The 16,801-nt window shown below is 45.9% G+C and overlaps 1 protein-coding gene across 4 annotated transcripts in view; it reads right to left on the minus strand.

Moving 5' to 3' along the window:
* FRY (FRY microtubule binding protein) overlaps nt 1-16,801 on the minus strand; it is a 447,808-nt gene that overhangs the window by 2,325 nt on the left and 428,682 nt on the right. For all 4 annotated transcript variants that reach the window (XM_090027939.1, XM_090027923.1, XM_090027916.1 and 1 more), the window contains 2 exons: nt 11,066-11,176; nt 618-811 (listed from right to left, as the gene is read on the minus strand). In XM_090027939.1, coding sequence (XP_089884065.1) covers nt 618-811; nt 11,066-11,176 — 305 coding nt within the window. The remainder of the gene's footprint in view (nt 1-617; nt 812-11,065; nt 11,177-16,801) is intronic.

Genomic DNA, 16,801 nt, shown 5'->3' on the forward strand with positions numbered 1-16,801 from the left:
GTAAAACAAATGGAAAGTACATGTATGTTGTGTAATGGGATACACACTGAGTTGTTTATATACCAACATATCCACATACCACATTTTTTACATATCTAGTCATGCTGGAAGCAACGCATTTTACAATGTACGCTTGTTTGTTAGGCCTAGAATATTAGGTGCTGGATTCACATAAAAACTGCAGTTCCAGTTCTATAAAGCCAGATTAAGAAAACATATAATGGAACAGAAACAAAACTGATACAAATCAATTATTTATGCCTGCTGAGGCACTGGCCGACAAGTGTATTTTCAGAAATTTGTCACTGCAGTACTTTTTGTCTCTAAACAAGGATAATCAGTTTTATTTGCTCTAGGATCAAAATGGCTCTGATATTGTAAATATACAAGTTCTTCATTTGATTTTCTTATCTGGTATCTTTATTTTCAGCATAACTGCAGAAAGGTTAATAATGTGCTTGTCATGAAATGTCTTAAAAAATAACATGAATCTTAGGGTGATGACTCAATCTATCACTTACAGTATTTCAAGGAAGAACATTTATTTAGGGAAGCTAACAAATACATGCATTTCTAATAGTACGATAGTTCAATATCAGTCCAGTAGTAAAACTTGCCTGCATTCCCTTATTTGTCGTACAGCTTTAATAAGCTCATTGTTTTTTAAACACTCCAGCATGGATTGAATGGCTGCTTCTGTAGAATTAAATGTGGGCTCAGACTCCATATTTAGAGGCTCAGCTGCAATGGCAGCAGTGGCTTCCTTAAGATTTTTCTTTAACTCGCTCAGTTCCCTTGACATATTTAGGAGCTGTTAAAATAAAAGAGTTGAGAAATTTTTTAATCTGTATTTTCATTTGCCTTTGGCATCAACACGAAAACAATACATTTCAAATCTGATCTTAATGCAAGAACATCTTTTAATGCAAGAACATTTTTCAGTCCCAATGGTAAAAATCATCTCCTTGGGTATCCAGTGTATTATACTAATGCTGCACGTGTGACTAAATATGTCACCATTATCTTTTCTCCAATCCTCTGCCTCTTCTTGGAGTACTTCCAATCATTCCCCCTCTCAACTTTTATGTCATAGTGTGAAAGGTTAGGAAAAGAACATTTATTTTTATAAACAACTCTGGTATTAATTAATTAAACAGAATTCATACAGCTTACAGTCATTTTCCTTCAGAATTTGTCAACATTCTGAAATGGTCAATTGGGGCATAGGAGTTATGCAACACTTACTGGACTGAAAAATGTATATGGCAAAAAGCAATTCAACACTGCCTACAACATGTATCTGGGTGTAGCAGGGGCTGGGGAGCGGCCCTGCTAGACCCCTGCAAGAGGGGCCAGACTGGGGAAAATGCACTTAGGGGGCTCAGACAAGTGGTGCCATCCTGGTCCACTGGCTGCAAGCCCCAAAAGAAAGAAAAACTTATCCCGGCCAGGTCTGGGAGCACCAGAGCACCACACCACCCAGCAGGCTGAGAGAAGCTAGCAAGAGAGTTGGACTTCACCTGGCAGAGGCAGAGGAAGCTCAGGGGGAGAGAACTTGCTTGGAAGGACCTGGGGAAGCCAGGCTGCTAGACTGCTGGGGAAATGTGCAGGGGGGTGGCGCAGACTCAGCTGGCAGGCTCCCAGGAAGGCAGTCCTTCCCCAGCATGACAGGGAAGAGAGCAGGGGGCCACACACCTGGCTCAGGGAGCACATGCCCCAAGGGCCCATGCTGATTAGCCCAGGAGGAAAACCTGGGAAGTTTAAAGGAAGAAGAAGGGATGTTGTAGCCAAACTGGGAGGAGGATTCTGCTGCAGCTGAGACCTAGCAAGCTGAACTCTCATGGGATGCCAGGGAGACTGGCCCTGAGTGAAGAACCAACCTGATCTACCATCCAGATAAGTGAAGCCAAAGGGCAGGGTGCTTTCAGGTGACCCACCAGCTGGGAGATGGGGGACACCTGGAAAAGGAGTTCCCCAGAGAGAGAGAGTACTAAACCCTCAGGAAAGAGGATGGGAAGTGACACCGACAACAGCTAGCCTTGGAGGGTCCTGGATAGACACAAGTGAGGAAGGGAGTTGCCTGGAAGAACTGAGTAAAAGAGGCCACTGACCCAGGGTACCTGCAGATAGTGGAGCTGAAGCCCAGCGCAGACCCAGAAGTTTTTCTCTGCGTTATTACATAGAAATCCTGAGGTAGGGAAGTATAGCAGGGGAAAAGCCTGATCCCCTGCACACCTGAGTTCTGATTAATCAAGCCAGAGTCAACACCTGAGACCCAGTAGTATCTGAACATGGACCCTGGGACTGGCAAGCAGAGATTCCATCTCCCCAGGATCCACTGATCCTGGATAGAAGGGAAACTACTGCAAGTAGGCTGGAGACATTTGAGAAGGAGCGACCTGCCTAGAGGGCATGGCCATGACCTCTCACAAAGCCCACAGCCAACCGGGCCAGAGAGGATCCAAGAACCAGCAATTTGCATTCAATACCAACAGGAAGAGACAACTTGTCACCCGAGAGGAAAGGGGCGGGGAAGGGGGGACGGGGAACGTGGTGGAGCCCAGCAGAAGACTGATCTCACCTGTACCCAAGATCATCACCCAAAATACCATCTAAACTCCCCAGAACTAAACATCAAAGATGTGACAGGTGAGAGGGAGGAAGAATGAGATAGAGGTCCCTGAGATTCCAGTGGGACAAGGAGCAGCAGGTAAGCCTATTCACTCACACCAGGGATATATCAGAACATGATAATAATACAATGTGACATGAACTGGAGTGGCTATTTTTTTTAAATACTAATGAATCCAGCAAAATTCACCTTGAAAGCCATTCCTCGTATTTTTTTTCCCCAGTACTGTAAGTTTATATCACTTAGATTATTCCATTTATTCATTTGTTATCCATAGGCACTATGCTCAAATATATTTACAAAAATCAATCCTCTTTGTAAAAATGAAAAAGATATTGAAAAAATATATTCAGGCTATTGATGATACTAAAGTCCTACCATTTGTCCTCTGCAATATGTTCCATTACCTTCAAAGAAAACAGAAAATCATAGAGAAGTAAGACTGGAAGGGACCTCCAGAGATCATCTAGTCTCTCCCTCCTGCCTGAGGAAGGATCATCCCTATCCAAACTAGTTTATACAATCCATAATCTAAACTCTACATAAGAATACCATCAACTCTGACACAACACGGACCTAACACCCTATCCTGCTACAAGTAAAGCAGGGGAAACATGCCAACCAATGTCCCACTTTTATGAAATGTCAGTATATGCTCAAGAGATCCTGGGTAGCAAGCCACTTCCCCTGCTACAGAGGAAGGCAAAAACCCCTTGAAGTCAGTACCAATCTGATCATGAGATAAAATTCTTTCCTGACCCCAAATATGGCAATTGGTCTGACGCACAGCCCTTCCCCCCCACCTCTTCCCCCACAGAAGTACCTGCTGGGGGGCGCATGCCCCAAATAACTTTTTCTCCCTTTGCCTCAATCTGCTCCCCCCTTCCCTAAGTGGAGGGAAGGTGTGGGACTGATCTTTGGGACTGCAGGGGGTGGATAGATCTTGGGTTGCTTTTTAATTCACAAAGTGATATCCCATCCAAAAAGGTGGGAGACCGCTGACCTAGATCATCCCTGACTAGTGGTTGTTCAACCTCTTCTTGAACACTTTCCAGTGATGGAGAGCCTTAGGCAGTCTATTTCATTGCCTCACTATGCTAATATTGAAGAAATGTTTCCAGATATCCAATATAAACTTATTTTGCTGCAGCAACAAGGCATTAGCCTGTGCCCTTCTCTGCATCGAGAGAAAAAGTGCTTTCCCTCTAACTTTATGGCAGCCCTTCAAATATTTGAAGACTGCCATCATGTCCCCTCTTATGCGCTCTTCCTGCAAGCTGAGCATGCCTCCTTCAGCCTCTCCTCATATTACTTGCTTTCCAAGCCCTTTATTATCTTTGTTACCTGCCTCTGGACACTAACTTCTCCATGTCCTTATTAAAATGTGAAGCCCAGCACTGCATACAGTACTTCCCAATGAGTCCTAACCAATGTCGAGTAAAGAGGCACTGTCACCTCCTGTGTCTTGCACCTATTGCTTCTATTGATTCAGCCCAAAGTGCATTTGCCTTTTGTGTGGCTGCATCACACTGCAGACTCATACTAAGTCTGTGGTCTAAGACCCCCGTTTCCTTTTCCAAAGTGCTGCCATCCAGCCAGGTGTCCCCCATTTTGTATTTGCATTTTTGATTATTCTTCCCGAGGTGTAATAAATGTTACATTTGTCCACATTGAACTTCATTCTGTTAGCTCTAGTCCAACTTTCCAACCTGTCGCAATCCTTCTGAATTGCACTTGTATCCTCCACTGTGTTCACAATCTTTCCCAGTTTTGTGTTATCTGCAAACCTGCTCAAGAAACTTTCTAGGCCAGCATCCAAAACATTAATAAACATGTTGAACAGTGCCAGGCCTTAAAAAGACACCTCTGGGGCTCCACTCAAAACCTCCTACCATTCTGACATAGACCTGTTAATAATTATCCTTTGCTTGTGGGTATTGAGCCAGTTACCTATCCACCATGTAGTAGTTTTATCTAGCCCACATTTTTCTAATTTATTTATGAGAAGATTGTGTGGTACCTTCTCAGACTCCTTGCTAAAGTCTAGATACACTATATCCACAGCATTTCTTTCATCCACAGAAGTAGTTACTATGTCAAAGAAGGAGATCTAGTTTGTTTGACACAATTTGTTTGTCAGAAATTCATGCTGGCTGCTTGTGATCAGCTGTTCCTCTTCCAGATGCTAGTAAGTGGGCTTCCTTAGGATATGCTTCAGTAACTTCCCAGGTGTTGAAGTGAGGTTAACCAGTCTGTAGTTCCCCCAGCTTTTCCTTTTTGCCTTTTTTAGAGAGGTGCACTATATGTTGGCCTTCTGGTACCTCCTCTGACCCATCTCTCTGAAGATCACTGCTGAGGGCTCTGAAATCTCCTCTGCCAGTTCCTTCAACACCCTGGGATGAAGTTCATTCGACCCTGCTGACTTGAATTCACTCAGACCCAACAAAAGCTGTCTGATCAACTCTTTTGTTATCTCCTTCCTCAGCTTGCCCCCTTCCTTTTCCAGATAATCCTTATTAGGTACCTGACTGCAGCTTAATCATTCTGTGATAACTGAGGCAAAATAACTGTTGAGTAGATCTACCTTCTTTACATCTTTGTTAGGAGTTCCCCCTGGCTTGTTAACAGAGGACCCACAGCTTCCTTTGTCCTTCTTCTCTAGCTCTCATAGATTTCATAGACATTAGGGCTGGGAGGGACTTTGGGAGATCATCGAGTCCAGCCCCCCGCCCGAAGGGCAGGAAGTCAGCTAGGGTCATAGGATCCCAGCAAGATAAGCATCTAACTTACTCTTGAAGGTGTTCAAAGTAGGTGCTTGATGGCAGGCTGTTCCAGACCTTGCAGGCTCGGACAGTAAAGAAATTCTTCCTTATGTCCAGCCTGAAACGGTCTCACAGTAGTTTATGACTGTTCAACCTCATTGTCCCTTGGGACGCTCTGGTGAACAAACGTCCCCCCAGATACTGGTGTCACCCCTGATAAACTTATAGGTGGCCATCAGATCACCCCTGAGCTTGCGCTTTTCCAGGTTAAAGAGTCCCATGTCTTTCAGCCTGTCATTGTAAGGTCTGTTTTCCTGACATCTGATCATAGGTGTGGCTCTTCTCTGGACTCTCTCAAGCTTCTCCACATCCTTTTTGGATTGTGGGCCCCAAAACTGGACGCAGTACTCCAGCTGTGGCCTCACCAAGGCCGAGTACAAGGGGAGAATGACATCCCGGGATTTGCTTGAGAAGCATCTATGGATGCAAGCCAGCGTTTTGGTTGCTTTACTAGCCGCAGCATCGCATTGCAGGCTCATGTTCATCTTGTGGTCAATGATGACCCCCAAGTCTCTTTCTTCCGTAGTGCTAGCCAGTGTAGCACTGCTGAGCCTATAAGCATGCTGCAGGTCTTTCCTCCCAAGGTGGAGAACCTTGCATTTTTCAGTGTTAAACACCATCAGGTTCTTGTCCAACCATTTGAGCCTGTCTAGGTCAGCCTGTATCGCCCTCCTGTCTTCAGGTGTGGATGCTTTGCCCCAAAGTTTGGTGTCATCGGCGAACTTGGCCAGTCCACTCCTGACTCCAATGTCCACATCATTAATGAAGATGTTGAACAATATGGGTCCAAGGACAGAGCCTTGGGGGACCCCACTGGTCACAGGGCACCATGATGATTGACCTCCATCAATTACCACCCTCTGGGTCTGACCACAGAGCCAATTTCCCCACCAGTAGATCATGGTGCACCCAAGGCCACAATTGGCCAGTTTTGCCAAGAGGTGATCATGGGATACCAGATGGAAAGCTTTTTTGAAGGCCAGATATAGGACATCAATCTCTTCTGCCTTGTCCAGGTGACAGGTCACCTGGTCATAAAAGGAAATGAGATTGGTTAAGCAAGACCTACCTGCAACAAACCTGTGCTGGCTATCCCTCAGGATGTTGGTGTCGGCCAGTCCATTAAGGATGGCCTCTTTAATAAACTTTTCTAAGACCTTCCCCGGGATAGAGGTCAGGCTAATGGGCCTATAGTTTGCCGGATCCACTTTCCTCTCTTTCTTGAAGATAGGCACCACATTGGCCTTCTTCCAGTCTTCGGGCACTATATTGGAGCACCAGGAGTTCTCAAAGATCTGTGCCAGAGGCTGGGCTATGATCCTCGCCAGCTCCTCAAGTACCCTGGGGTGTAGATTGTCAGGGCTGGCTGACTTGAAGGTATCCAGCTTCTCAAGATGTTCCTTCACAAGGTCAGCATTAATGGAGGGCAGGTGATCTTCCTCACCCGGACCCTCCCTGTCCCGTAGCGGGCTTGGGCGTCCCATGGGACTGATGAAAGACCAACGCAAAGTACCATTTAATAGGTTGGCTTTTTCCTGGGTGTCAGTTGTCAGTTGCTCCATCTGGTTCAGCAGGGGTCCAATGTTGTCCTTGCTTTTCCTCTGGCTCCCCACATAGCTTTATTGTCCTTGATGCTCAAAGCTAGTTGGAGTTCAGTTGCAGCCTTTGCTTTCCTGGTTTGCTCCCTGCAGGACCAGACCAGTGGAGAATATTCCTCCTTGGAGGTGAATCCCATCCTCCATCCTTTGTAGACCTTTCTTTTTAACCTCAGGAGGTCTGCTAGATCCCTGGAGAGCCAGGCGGGCTGCTATGCCCTCTTGCTGCCTTTCCTCTGAGATGGAATAAAATTAGCTTGTGCATTGAGGATCGCTCTCTTGAGGAGCAACCACTCTTCCTGAACTCCCCTCCCCCTGGGGTCATGGTCCCTTAGGGGCTCACTGACAAGCCTCCTGAGCTTGCTTTCCTGAAGTCAATGACTTCTGTGTTGCTGATTGACTTGCCAGCTTTACGGAGGATGGTGAAGGTGATCAGCTTGTGGTCGCTGTCACCCAGCTTCCCATTGATCACTAGGTCGCTGATTAGGTCATCCCCAGTAGCCAGTCCCAGGTCGAACTGCACTTTACCTCTCGTTGGCCCGTAGACCTCTTGAATCAGACCACCTTGGTCCATCCATGCATAATAGGAAGTTTTGTGACTGCTCGGATTTTGCTGAGCGATCCTCCCACAAGATGTCCAGGTAACTGAAGTCACCCATGACAACCAAGGTCCTGGAGCATGCGGCCTCAGCCAGTTCCCAAGCAAACTCCTGGTCAAGCTCAGGACTGTGGATAGGAGGTCTATAGTAGACTCCCACTGTTGTGTACCCTATCCCGTGTTCCCCATGTATTTTAACCCATAGGGTCTCCAGTCATCCACCCTGGTCACCAACATCAGCTTGCAGAGACACGTAGCTTTCCTTAACATAGAGAACTACACCCCCATCTCTTTTATCTACTCGATCTCTCCTGTACAGGGTATAGCCGTCTATACCTGTGGTCCAGTCATGGGTGGAGTCCCACCAGGTCTCCGTTATCCCTATGACATTGTAATTATTAGTATTAAGCAGGAGGACGAGTTCCCCAAGCTTATTCCCCAAGCTCCTGGCAGTTATGTACAGGCAGGCAAATGTCCCCTTGGGGGCTCCTGCCTTGCCCACAGATTGTACCAGGGCTGGGGCAGGGGTGGGCTCCCTTAAGTGCTTTGGCCTGCTGGCTTTGCAAGGGTTGCTCAGCAGGCCAGCAATGGCGGTAGTTCCCCCCGCTCACCAGTGGGCTTAGTTTAAAGCCCGGTTGAGCAGGTCAGCCAGTCTGGCTGAGAAGAGCCTCCTTCCCAGCAGAGAGGAGGCCATCTCTTCCCAGCAGCTCGCTGCCTCTCTCACCAAAGAGTGGGCTGTGGTCATGGAAGTCAAAGCTTTTCTGATGACACCAGCGCTGCAGTCTTTGATTGACTACCTGGATCCTCCTCTCCCTCCTTAGCCCATAGCCCGAGACTGGGAGGATCGAATAAAATACCACCTGTGCCCCCAGACCCTTTAGCTCCACTCCCAAATCCCTGTAGCACCTCATGATGTGGCTGGCGGCGCTCCGAGCCATATCATTGGTGCCCACATGAATAAGGAGCATGGGATAGTGGTCTGTGGGCTAGAGGAGCTTAGGGATCTTCTCCACAATGTCTCAGATGCAGGCCCCCAGGAAGCAGCAGACTTCCTGGGCTAAGGGTTCGGGGTGGCAGATTACCCCCTCAGTCCCCCTCAGGATGGAGTCTCCCATGACAAACACTTTGTGTTTGGTCTTGGGCAGAGCAGGGGTGGTAGCTGCAGTTGAGCCTGTATTGCCCACGGGAGCTGGCAACTCGGCAGGCTCTGCTGGGGCTGCAAGAGGTGTGTACCTGTTGCTAAACTCCAGCGGGGCAGAGGCCTTGGTGTGGCGGGCCTTAGGGCTCTTGACCACCTTGGTCCATCCCCCTGACTGGACAGAATTGGAGGTCCTGCCTTGTCCTGGAGGGAGACCATGGTCTACCCTCCGGCTCCCGGGGGAGAAGGGCCTGGCAGTAGAAGTCTATCTCCTGCTCACAGTCCCTGATGGCATGCAGTCTCTGGACTGTGGCCTGGAGCTCCTCCAGCTGGCGTGCCAGAGACCCCAAAAGGGAGCAGACCCCACAGGGGGAGGTAGCTATGCTCCCGGGCCCCAAAGCCTGAAGCTTTGCTAAATTAAAAATCTATTTCAGAGTAGCTTCTAAAATACAATAACTATATTTAAATTGAGTTATCATTATTGCAATAAACTTATAAATACTACTATCCCTAATTACTAAGAATCTTGAAGTTACTTGTTATACCTGTTACAAAATACACTTTGCAACTTGAAATATCTTTTCTTTAAAGACTACAATTGTATTAGAAGCACTAGCTCTTTCTTGCTAGTTTAAATATCTTTTTACATGAAAAAAATATTAAATTATATGTTGCTGTTTTAGCATTTTCACTTAAGTGATGACAATAGCATTTACAGTGGTTATCTCTTAAGATATTATTTCTTAATGTACTTTGGATTTTGGAGGATTTTTGAGGATATATTTGTCTCAAAACATGGCTTCTGTCAATAATTTTTAAGTGATTTGTATAGAAATAGCTGAAGAGAAATTACCAATTCTAAAGTTCAGAACAGGCCACTTTAAGGAGTAAATTTTAGAATTAGTGGGCATGTCTACATGTGCACTTTAATGCTCTGTAGCCTATTTTACTGTGCATTAGTGTCACAGCAAAAACTATGCTAATACACTAATGAACAGTAAAATTAGGCTACTGTGCATTAAGCATGGCTAAAAAAGCATGCACTTTCACTACTGTGCACTAGGGCAGCCTAATGCGCATTTAGTTAGTACATCACATTAGAGGTACTGAATTTAGTGGGTGGTAGCAGAAGCACATTAATGAACATGTAGAAACACCTACTGAGTCTCAAAATTGTAGCAGAAGATTTAAAAAACATTTTCTAAAATGATTGTTACAAACTGTCTAAATTGTCATAAAATTAAGCTACATAGATACTGAGTTTACTAATAAACTCTTACTATAAAAAGTTTTTAAAAATAAATTTAACTTTTCAGGTTACTGATTGACAAAGCAGAAAGTGAAGATATTTGTTTTTCCACAACATGGGCAATTATAGTGCAAGGTCAAGGCAGATTTACTGCAGACTTCTTCTGGCATGGCTAGGTTGGGGATATGAAAAGGGGTGATCCCTTATTACCAAAGCTGTGCTAGTAAGTGTCTTCAGTGCAGGAAGAGTTACACTAGCAAAATTATGCTCTTGCAGGTACAATTTATTTTGCATGGGAAGGTTGGAATAAAATATCCCTGCAGTTTTGCCAGTGTAAATGGCACCCAGGCTAGGCCTGTTTCACTGGTATGGTATACTAATGCACTTAATGCACATTTATAGCAACCTTCAGGGGAAAGCAAAAGCCTCTTTCTAACACCATTTCCCCTTTAGGCATTTTCCATACAGTGAAGTCAGGTGATAGTTCCTATAACAGTGACAGCCACTTAGAAGCAATATGGCACCAGGGCACCAATATATTGCTGCTTAACAGGTGTCACCACTTAGTCACACTAATGTGGTGTTTCTAACATAGATGTGGCAACAATGTCCAAATAATGTCAAACATACACAAAGAAAAGGATCACTAATAGAAGACATCAGTTTCCATGACAATTAATGTCAAAACCATGTGAAGACATAGTGAGCCATCCTCTTCATGTGAAGAGAAGCATGTGACTAAATTATTCCATGATCACAGCTTAATTTAGTATTCTAGTTTTTCAACACTGATTAAATGATTGTTGGAGGGTGAAGTTTAAAAGAACTCAAAAGTCTTAGTCTGTGAAATCTCTAACAGTGAAAAATCCCAGCTGTATTTTAAATTAAGACACAAGTGTATTATGAAAATATTTAATCTGGTGCTACAAATCAAATATGAATAATTAATATTTGGTGAAATCCTGCAGAAATAAAAATATTACAATACAGTGTTTATTTTACTAAAAAGATTAGCAATATTTATGACATACCTCTGGCATGGAACTAACTTCATGTACCTGTCCAATGAGCTTACAGTAGGACTGAAAAAGCAACAGTAGCTGGAAGTGGAGTTTGTATAATCTCTGACACAGTTCCAATTGCTATGGAAAGATTTATAGAACAAAAAATCATTAATATAGAACAGTAGATTCTGGGACATTTTTGTGTAATTAAAATATTTGGACCTATACATATTACTTTTTCTCTGGTAAGAAAAAGCTTTGGGCACTATTTTACTAAAATATAATCTCCTATTAATGCAAAAAACACCCAAGATACTATCTCCTCTGTAATTGCCACAGTTCCAAAATAATAATACCAATCTCTTGCATAGTACTTTTCATCAGTAGATATCAAAGTGCTTTTCAAAAGTCAGTTTAAATATTTTTATTTTACTGTGGGAGAAATTACTTGTCCATTTCAAATATAAAACATCTAGAAGAGCAAAAGTGGCCAGAGACTTCTGAGAAGGCAATTCAAGATAGGGACAACAAAAGAGTGTTCCAGGGTCAAGTGCTTCTGTTTGCATCTATGAGTAGGCTCCTACCCAAATTGAGGAGGCAGACAGGTGATTTTGCAGGGCGATCACAGCACTGGCTGCATTTTTATGATCTTTTCACAGCAGAGTGCCCCCCCCCGCCACTGTTGATTGGCCGAGTGCCCCTCACTACTGATTGGCTGAGAGGACTGCCTTTTGTGCAGCCCCCACATTTCACCACTGATAGGGAGAGAGGCTTGCCCTTCATACAGCCCCACACCCCTCACTACGGGGGTGCCAGTATTTATTTTTAATAAGTTTGTTTTTGTGGTGATTCCGCACAAAATTGCAGACACTGCTGTGTTAGCGGTGTTCATGGAAACCACTATTTTTGAGGTATCTGTGAAAAGAGCAGAATCATTATTTGAATAGGTCCCTATTTATGAGTAGAAAGGAACAAACATAAAAGAAAAGACACCCAATTTAGCCAGGTGGACGCAGTCTTAGCTCTGCAACATAACCCTTCTGTTCTTTCACACCTTTATGAAACTGTTCAACAGGTGCCTGAGGCAGAGGCTCCAAGTTCCAGGGGCATAATGACTTCTGGACTCTGCGGTAATCAATCCCCCAGCTTATGCTGATATTGGGTACATCTATACAAGATGCTTTACTGTGAAGTAGTGTAGTTTACTGCGCAGTAAGCAGGTGTATCTATATGTGCACATGCTTACTGTGCAGTAAACCCCACTAATGACGAGTAAATTTGCTATCTGCAAATGCAAGTAGCAAATTTACTTGTGATTACTAACTATGCAGTAGCACTCATGTAGATACCTAACTGGGAGCAAATCTGCCAGGGAGATTGCTCCTGGCCCCTGGGAGCTGCCTGCTGCTGGGGCGGGCTCCATCACCAGAATGTGGGCGGGGACATGTCTCCCTGCCTTGGCAGCAGGGAGCTCCAAGCCTCCCTACTATGAGATTGTGATTGGGGAGTGGGAGCTTGGAAATCCCTATCTCCCACCCCTACTTTGCCATCATGATTGGGGAGTGGAGGGCTAAGAGATCTGTATCTCCCAGCACAGGCCCTGTGACTGGGGAGCTGGTGCTGGGAGCTCCTTGTTGGTGAAGGCTGGGAAGCCTGTTCCCCACCCAGTTCTGCAATCATAGAGCTGAGCAGGGAACCGGCTCTTCAGCCCCTGCCTTGTCATCATGGAGTGGGACCTGGGAACTGTCTCAGTCAGGGGCATGTCCCAGTCCCACGCCCCCATTGGGTGATCAAGGTGTGGGGCTTCCAAAGAGCTGCAGGTGTGGGGCAGGTCCCAGCTCCCTGCCCTGATCTGCTGGTCGGGCAGCTAGCAGTGAGCCCCTGGCTGGGTGAGGATTTGGTAATCTACTTTCACTTCCCTACATGTGTAGAAGCCTGCCCAGGAGCATTTACTTTCAAGTAAACTGCTCTCATATCTAATGTATGTGTCGACACACCCACTGAGTCATGAAACATTAACTTGATTTTTCTGGCACGACATTCAGCTCCTCTCCTTAAAGTTGTGGGCTACAGGTAACACAGAACCATTGTGAAGGCCAGAGAAGCTGGGCCTCTGTGCATCTTGTCTATGCATCTCTAAAGAGTGGTTTTCTTGAAATACGAATGCTTTCTTCAGTGGTAACTAGGGCAGGATGAATGGGATAATTTCCCTGGGTGCCAGCTTTGGGTGGGGAGGGTGGGAAGCCAGGCAGTTGCAATTTCAGTTGCACAGCAACCAGAAGTCATTGCTGCCTTTGTACCCTGGATGCCCTGCTTCATCCTTGTGTTACTGCTTTTGCTAGATCTGGTGGTGGGCCATGGGGCAAAACTCTGTACTCTTGACAAACTACAAAGTGGAAATGCTTCAAGTTCATTTTCAGGAAGCTTCCAGTCCCTTGTACAGAAGTAGGAATGATTTGTCTCAAGAATTTCAAAAAATTATTAAAGCTTAAATATTATCAGGCATTGTAAATCATCTTAGTTGGTTTAGTTGCTTGAAAAGCTTGTTACCACAAATACCTTAGGCTCTGTAAGAGATCATCCGTAAGAGGGCTGTGCAAAGCCTCAGTTGCTGATGTGATTCGGCAGAAATTCGGCCTGATTCAGTGGCTGAATCTCTGAATCCAAATTGAATCAGGATCCCCTTTAATCTCTCCGAATTGAATCAGAACCCTCCAAATCAATTTGGAGAGATTCGATGATTTGGACACAGACACAGCTTTAAATTTTTTTTCTATATACTTTAAGATACCATGTGGCTTGTGAATGCTGAGATGCTGGAGTGGATGGAGTGTTCCACGGGAGCGCAAGGGGGTCCCCAGCGCGTTTGGTGGTGGACCCGGAAGTGGACCAGAAGGACTTCTGGTCCATTTCTGGGGTCTGCCGCAGAGCGTGCAGGGGACCTCTCCCCGCCCCTGGCTCAGCGACTGGTGCCTCCTGGGTCTTGGGGGAGGGGGGCACCTGGGGTCCCCCTGCAGTTGATCACCAAGCTGGGGGGTACAGGGTTCTCCCACGTGCTCAATGGCGAACCCAGAAGTGGACAGAAATACTTCTGGTCCATTTCTGGGTTTCGCCTAGCACATGGGGGGGGGGTGTCCCTCCCCACACCCCTGTGGGACGCTCCATCTGCCCCATCATTGCAGCATTCATGAGCCACGACTGGTATCTTGAGGTTTGTAGGAAAAACATCTAAAGCTGTGTCTATGGCTGAATTGTTGATTCTCTGAATCAGCATCAAATCTTCAGATCAGATTTGACCAAATCAAATTGGGACAGTGATCCAAATCAAATCATTGTGCCCCAATTTGGGCTAAATCTGAATCGAATATGGACTGTTTCGCACACCCCTACTGTTTTCATCTTAATCTGTTAAAATGCTATTCTGAAGCAATTCTTTATTATGCCATGGAGCACTTGACATAATTCACTCTGAGGGCCACTCAGTACAAGCACTTGAGACTAGCACAAAATCTTTCTTCCCTGTCTCACCTACAAGGTTCAGTACAATGCCTCTGTAAACCATACCTGGCAATTAGTTAGAAACAAAGTTCTGATATAATCACAACTTTCTAGTTCTCTCTAGTAAAGGTCGTTGTTTCAAATTTATTCATCCCATTCCAAAGGTGCCACAAGCAGTGCAGCTTATCTACATAGTCATAGGAGGCTATGGTCTGCAGATAATTAATAAAATACATTTCTGGAATTAGCTTAACAATTCTCTTAGGATTTCTATTTTAGTTTAATTTTGACACTTCCTCTGCTTGTGCACAGTGTCCTGACATGGCTGTGAGATGGACTAAGTGATCCTTCTACTTCTATGGAAGACTTAGAGCACTTTCATTTCAAGAAGAAAAGAGAAGGTGCTATTAATGACTCTGATTTTTCAAAGCACTTAATGTATGCCTTGCTAAATAGGTACTTAAGTGATTTGTTGAATTGGTATCACTGTGATTATCAGTAAATGTTATATTAAAATAAATTAGGCATTTTGTTTTCTAAAATGTTCAATATTAGCCGTTTTTGTTTTTTAATATGCCAAAATACAAAAATTATTCTGTGTTGCCAACTCTCCTGCTTTCTTTATAAGTCCCTCAGTCTTGTTTGAGACAGGAGCCAATGAGAAATTCCAGCCCTCTGGCAATTTTAGACTTACCTCCAAATGGCTACCTTCCCCCCTCCCCTCCCCTCCCCTTCTCTGCCTCCTAGGGAAGAGTAGCCAACCAGGGGTGCTTCAGGAGTCAGGCACAGCTGTGCCACCTCCCCTCAGGATCAGGATCTCTCAGCACCAGCCCCAGACCATGGAGCTGGCACGGGGAGATAAGGATCTCCCAGCTCCCCCCAGCTCCTTGATCGCAGAGCAGGGGGCTGGGAGATAAGGATCTCCCAGTCCCTGTTCCCTGATCATGATCTTGGAGTTGGTGGGAGGCTTGGGCAGGGGAACATGGTCCCTGCTCAGGGTCCAGTAGTAGAGCCCACTCTGGCAGCAAGCAGCTCCTAGGGGCATTCGGAGATTCAGACATAGGCACAGCTTTAAAAGTTTTTTCTACATACCTTGAAATACCAGTGCAGCTCATAATCACTGTGATGCTGGGGCACATGGAGCATCCCACAGGAGCACGGGGGGAACCCGCATTTGCTCAGTGGCGAACCTGGAAGTGGACCAGAAGTACTTTTGGTCCACTTACAGGTCTTCTGGGGAGTGCACTGGGGCCCCCTGGCATCCCCCTGGCTCGGCAATTGGCTGCAGGTGCGATCCTGGGTGCCTCCCCCCCAGACCCAGGAGGCACCAGTCACCAAGTCAAGGGGATGCAGGTGGGCAGAAATGCTTCTGGTCCACTTCCGGGTCTGCTGCCAAGCATGCTGGGGAGCCTCCCATGCTTCTGTGGGGCAGCACTGAGGTCCCAGAGGGGAGGGGAGTTGGGAGTCCAGGAAGAGTGGTTGTTCCTTAAGGAGATGATCCTCCAAGCCCAAAGGATGATAATCCCAAAGCGGATCAAAGGGGGCAAGAGTGCTCAAAAGCCCCATGGCTCACCAAAAGCATACAGGAACATCTCAAAGCTAAAAAGGAGGCATACACCCAATGGAAGGGAGAGGCCATCACCAAGGAGGATTATACCTCCATTGCTCAAGACTGTAGGAGGGCTGTCAGGAAGGCTAAGGTGGAGATGGAACTGGGACTAGCGACCCAGATCAAGGATAAGAAGAAGTCCTTTTTTAAATACATAGGGGGTAAAAAGAAGGTACCAGCTAACGTAGGGCCTCTGCAGGATATGTTAGGAAATCCGGTGGTCACACCAGATGACAAAACTAACCTCTTTAATGATTTCTTTGCCTCCATCTTTTTGAGTAGGACCGGGGCACCATCCCCACTGGGATCCCCGACGGACCCAGGGGAGGCGCTGCCAGGCCCAGGGTCAGTGAAGACCTAGTCATGGAACTTCTGGTGGGACTAGACATGTACGTATCAGCAGGTCCTGATGATCTCCACCTCAGAGTGCTGACGGAATTAGCAGAGGTCATTGTGTGACCCCTGGCACAGCTTTACGAGCACTCATGGTGCTCTGGCGAGGTGCTGGAGGACTGGAAAAAGGGCAATGTGGTCCCATTTTCAAAAAAGGGAGGAAGGAGGACCCAGGAAACTACAGGTCTGTTAGTCTTACCTTGGTCTTGGGGAAGCTCTTTGAGAAAATTATCTAGGAGCACATCTGAGAGGGACCAGCAGGG

Source organism: Crocodylus siamensis, chromosome 1, assembly GCF_052110815.1.
Source record: "Crocodylus siamensis isolate JL-2025a chromosome 1, ASM5211081v1, whole genome shotgun sequence".
NCBI lineage: Eukaryota > Metazoa > Chordata > Crocodylia > Crocodylidae > Crocodylus > Crocodylus siamensis.